At 47.9% G+C, this 6,004-nt stretch overlaps 1 protein-coding gene across 1 annotated transcript in view; it reads right to left on the bottom strand.

Annotated features, from left to right (window-relative positions):
• CMTR2 (cap methyltransferase 2) overlaps positions 1-5,436 on the bottom strand; it is a 69,691-nt gene extending 64,255 nt beyond the window's left edge. The window contains exon 1 of the mRNA XM_075576573.1: positions 5,351-5,436. Coding sequence (XP_075432688.1) covers positions 5,351-5,422 — 72 coding nt within the window. The 5' untranslated portion in view covers positions 5,423-5,436. The remainder of the gene's footprint in view (positions 1-5,350) is intronic.
• Between the last annotated feature and the right edge of the window lie 568 nt (positions 5,437-6,004).

Here is a 6,004-nt window from a genome sequence, read left to right as displayed (position 1 = left end):
AGAGTGCACCATGTGTGAGATATAGAGAGATGGGGGGGGGGGGGGGAGAGTGCACCATGTGTGAGATATAGAGAGAGGGGGGGGAGAGTGCACCATGTGTGAGATATAGAGAGAGGGGTGGGGGGAGAGTGCACCATGTGTGAGATATAGAGAGGGGGGGGGGAGTGCACCATGTGTGAGATATAGAGAGAGGGGGAGAGAGTGCAGCATGTGTGAGATATATAGAGAGGAGGGACAGAGAGCAGCATGTGTGAGCTATATATATATATATATATATATAGAGAGAGAGAGAGAGAGAGAGAGGGGGGAGAGAGAGCAGCATGTGTGAGCTATAGAGAGAGGGGGAGAGAGTGCAGCATGTGTGAGATATAGAGAGAGGGGGGAGAGAGTGCAGCATGTGTGAGATAAAGAGAGGGTGGGAGAGAGTTCAGCATGTGTGAGATATATAGAGAGAGGGGGAGAGAGAGCAGCATGTGTGAGATATATAGAGAGAGGGGGAGAGAGAGCAGCATGTGTGAGATATATACAGAGAGAGTGCAGCATGTGTGAGAAATTCAGAGAGAGTGCAGCATGTGTGAGATATATATTGAGAGAGTGCAGCATGTGTGAGATATATACAGAGAGAGTGCAGCATGTGTGAAATATATACAGAGAGAGTGCAGCATGTGTGAGATATATACAGAGAGAGTGCAGCATGTGTGAAATATATACAGAGAGAGTGCAGCATGTGTGAGATATATACAGAGAGAGTGCAGCATGTGTGAGATATATACAGAGAGAGTGCAGCATGTGTGAGATATATACAGAGAGAGTGCAGCATGTGTGAGATATATACAGAGAGAGTGCAGCATGTGTGAGATATATACAGAGAGAGTGCAGCATGTGTGAGATATATACAGAGAGAGTGCAGCATGTGTGAGATATATACAGAGAGAGTGCAGCATGTGTGAGATATATACAGAGAGAGTGCAGCATGTGTGAGATATATACAGGGGGGGAGAGAGTGCAGCATGTGTGAGATATATACAGAGAGAGTGCAGCATGTGTGAGATATATACAGAGAGAGTGCAGCATGTGTGAAATATATACAGAGAGAGTGCAGCATGTGTGAGATATATACAGAGAGAGTGCAGCATGTGTGAGATATATACAGAGAGAGTGCAGCATGTGTGAGATATATACAGGGGGGGAGAGTGCAGCATGTGTGAGATATATACAGAGAGAGTGCAGCATGTGTGAGATATATACAGAGAGAGTGCAGCATGTGTGAGATATATACAGGGGGGGAGAGTGCAGCATTTAAATGAAAAGGATTAAAATCTTCTCCAGCACAGAGAAGCGGCTTCACATCATGTTGAATAAGGAGAGAGAGAGAATAAAGTGTGTGAGAGAGAGAGAGAGAATAAAGTGTGTGTGAGAGAGAGAATAAAGTGTGTGTGAGAGAGAATAAAGTGTGTGTGAGAGAGAGAATAAGGTGTGTGAGAGAGAGAATAAAGAGAGAGAGAATAAAGTGTGTGCGTGTGTGTGTGTGTGTGTGTGTGTGTGTGTGTGTGTGTGTGTGTGTGTGTGTGTGTGTGTGTGTGTGTGTGTGTGTGTGTGTGTGTGTGTGTGTGTGTGTGTGTGTGTGTGTGTGTGTGAATAAAGTGTGTGAGAGAGAGAATAAAGTGTGTGTGAGAGAGAGAGAGAATAAAGTGTGAGAGAGAATGATTGAAGGGGGGAAAAGAAACGGAAGCGAGAGATCAGTATGCTATGAAGAAGCTTCCCCATGCTGGAGGATACCGTAGGCCCATCCATTAGCATGGAGCTGATCTCGCCTGCGTGGGGAAACAGCTTAAATGCATGAATGAGACTGATAGAAAGAATGTAAGAGAGAGCGCAAGAACAACAAAATATTAACCTCTCTAATGGGTCCCTCTCTGTCCCCCACTCCTCCTCTCACTGACTGTCTCCTCCCCTGTCTGTCTCTCTCTCTCTCTGCCTCTCTCACCTAGATACCTGCTGCCCTGGATTTAGGAAGGGGGAGTTTTGTGCCCCCTCATTAATCTATTTGGGGGTTTCCACAGAGTGAATCCTGTTTTATTTCATTTCTGTTTTTTTTTGCTGGTCTGCTTTACTTGTTTACCAAAGAATGAATAAAATGAACAGACCCCGCGCAGTGTCTTTCTGAGTCCTATGTATATTAAGCGTCATCCGCCGCTCCCCGCACTATAATCCCAGATCATTTAAAGTTCCCATCCCATGTAAGGTAGGGTTGCAGGCGGTTACTCCAAAAATACTGGACAAAGTGGTGAAAGGTGCGACTCGCTCGCGACACACACACATATGCTGGAGAGACACACACCGCTCTCTGCTTCATGCTGTTTCCTCCTCTCCTTGGCCCCACCCTCAGGCTCCTGACACCTCCTCTTGATTGGCTCCATTACCCAGCAGCAGCCAATCAGGATGGAGGAAGCTGCCCAGCCACCTAGCCCCAGCCCTGTTCTCTCGCTGCTCTGGGAAATCCCGCGGCCCCAAGCCGGTCAGGTCACTATGTCCAGAGAGGTAATACCGGTATACACACACACGCCCAGAGAGGTAATACCGGTATACACACACACGCCCAGAGAGGTAATACCGGTATACACACACACGCCCAGAGAGGTAATACCGGTATACACACACACGCCCAGAGAGGTAATACCGGTATACACATACACGCCCAGAGAGGTAATACCGGTATACACATACACGCCCAGAGAGGTAATACCGGTATACACATACACGCCCAGAGAGGTAATACCGGTATACACATACACGCCCAGAGAGGTAATACCGGTATACACATACACACCCAGAGAGGTAACACCGGTATACACATACACGCCCAGAGAGGTAATACCGGTATACATATACACGCCCAGAGAGGTAATACCGGTATACACATACACGCCCAGAGAGGTAATACCTGTATACACATACACACCCAGAAAGGTAATACCGGTATACACATACACGCCCAGAGAGGTAATACCGGTATACACATACATGTACAGAGAGGTAATACCGGTATACACATACATGTCCAGAGAGGTAATACCGGTATACACATACACGCCCAGACAGGTAATACCGGTATACACATACATGTCCAGAGAGGTAATACCGGTATACACATACACACCCAGAGAGGTAATACCGGTATACACATACACACCCAGAGAGGTAATACCGGTATACACATACACGCCCAGAGAGGTAATACCGGAATACACATACACGCCCAGAGAGGTAATACCGGTATACACATACACGCCCAGAGAGGTAATACCGGTATACACATACACGCCCAGAGAAGTAATACCGGTATACACATACACGCCCAGAGAGGTAATACCGGTATACACATACACGCCCAGAGAAGTAATACCGGTATACACATACACGCCCAGAGAGGTAATACCGGTATACACATACACGCCCAGAGAGGTAATACCGGTATACACATACACGCCCAGAGAGGTAATACCGGTATACACATACACGCCCAGAGAGGTAATACCAGTGTACACATACACGCCCAGAGAGGTAATACCTGTATACACATACACACCCAGAAAGGTAATACCGGTATACACATACACGCCCAGAGAGGTAATACCGGTATACACATACATGTACAGAGAGGTAATACCGGTATACACATACATGTCCAGAGAGGTAATACCGGTATACACATACACGCCCAGACAGGTAATACCGGTATACACATACATGTCCAGAGAGGTAATACCGGTATACACATACACACCCAGAGAGGTAATACCGGTATACACATACACACCCAGAGAAGTAATACCGGTATACACATACACGCCCAGAGAGGTAATACCGGAATACACATACACGCCCAGAGAGGTAATACCGGTATACACATACACGCCCAGAGAGGTAATACCGGTATACACATACACGCCCAGAGAAGTAATACCGGTATACACATACACGCCCAGAGAGGTAATACCGGTATACACATACACGCCCAGAGAGGTAATACCGGTATACACATACACGCCCAGAGAGGTAATACCGGTATACACATACACGCCCAGAGAGGTAATACCGGTATACACATACACGCCCAGAGAGGTAATACCGGTATACACATACACGCCCAGAGAGGTAATACCGTTATACACATACACGCCCAGAGAGGTAATACCGGTATACACATACACGCCCAGAGAGGTAATACCGGTATACACATACACGCCCAGAGAGGTAATACCGGTATACACATACACGCCAACAGAGGTAATACCGGTATACACATACACGCCCAGAGAGGTAATAGCGGTATACACATACATGCCCAGAGAGGTAATACCGGTATACACATACACGCCCAGAGAGGTAATAGCGGTATACACATACACGCCCAGAGAAGTAATACCGGTATACACATACACGTCCAGAGAGGTAATACCGGTATACACATACACACCCAGAGAGGTAATACCGGTATACACATACTGTACATGTCCAGAGAGGTAACACCGGTATACATATACATGTCCAGAGAGGTAATAGCGGTATACACATACACGCCCAGAGAGGTAATACCGGTATACACACAGGGCCGCAGGCAGCTTTCCCGGGGCCCAGGATAACGTTTCCACCGGGGCCCCCCACCCACGTTTCGGCAGCCTTGCGAACCCTCCCCCCTTCTCACACCTCCCTCTCACCCCCCTCTTACACTCTCCCATCACCCATTCTTCCGTCCCCTCTCCCTCTTACACCCCACCCCCATGTCTTTTTCTCCCCACACTCAACCTAACTCCCCAATATACACACACACAGCAACACACACACACACACAGTGACAAAGCAACACACAGTGATACAGGGACACACACACAGTGACACACAGCCACACCCACAGTGACAGTGACTGTGACACACAGCCACACCCACAGTGTCAGTGACACACAGCCACACAGTGACACACACACACAGTGACACACAGTGACACACAGCCACACACAGTGACACACAGCCACACACAGTGACACACACACACAGTGACAAAGCAACACACAGTGATACAGGGACACACAGCCAGACATACAGTGACAGTGACACACAGCCACACCCACAGTGACAGTGACACACAGTGACACACACAGTGACACACACACAGTGACACACAAATTGACACACACAGTGACACTCACAGTGCAACACACACACACACAGTGACACATACAAAAAGCCCCCCTCCCCAAACACATATACAAATAAGCCCTCTCCCCCATGGGGTGGGTAAGGTCCCTGGGAGGGTGGTATAAGGGGGGCCTGAGGCATGTGGGCTTACCTGGGCCCAGTGGATGGGCCTGCTGGAGCCAGATGGCCAGCACAAGGCAGAGACCAGCGGAGGGAGGGACATAGGGTCGGAGCCAAGTGAAGGGGAGGGCCCAGCAGTCCTGCAGGAGAAAAGGGAGGGGGCGGCCGCCGGGAAAGGGGAGGGCCTGGCTTGTCTGCACAGAGTGGAAACTGTAGTGTTGCCGACAGGGAGTCTGGGCCTCGACTGGGTGGGCCCGGGACAGCAATACCGGCTGTCCCCACCTGTCGGCGGCCCTGTATACACATACATGTCCAGTATTACCTCTCATATTTTACTGGACAGTGTGTCCAAATACAGGAAAACAAACCTTTTTGTAAAGATGTTAACATACGTTTAAAAAAAAAAGGTTGGACATCTTTTTAGAAAGAAAAGCTATACAGGGATATACCCAATAAGTAAACATGGGACGGATGGTGATCCAGGACGTAATCTGATTATTTGGAGTCAGGAAGGAATTTATTTACCCCCTTAGGAAGACCCTGAGAAATGACATTTGTAATGAATTATCAGAGAGACAAAAGACGTCACATATTTGCATTCAGCACGGTTAGATTGGTTTTTAGGAAGCCAATTAGATTGTTTCATGGTTTATAAAAGGTTTGGATTGCACCTTTAATACGTACA

This window comes from Ascaphus truei, chromosome 19 (genome assembly GCF_040206685.1).
Source record: "Ascaphus truei isolate aAscTru1 chromosome 19, aAscTru1.hap1, whole genome shotgun sequence".
Lineage (NCBI taxonomy): Eukaryota > Metazoa > Chordata > Amphibia > Anura > Ascaphidae > Ascaphus > Ascaphus truei.
Note: the sequence above shows the minus strand (reverse complement) of the source record. Positions and strands in the feature narration are given on the sequence as shown.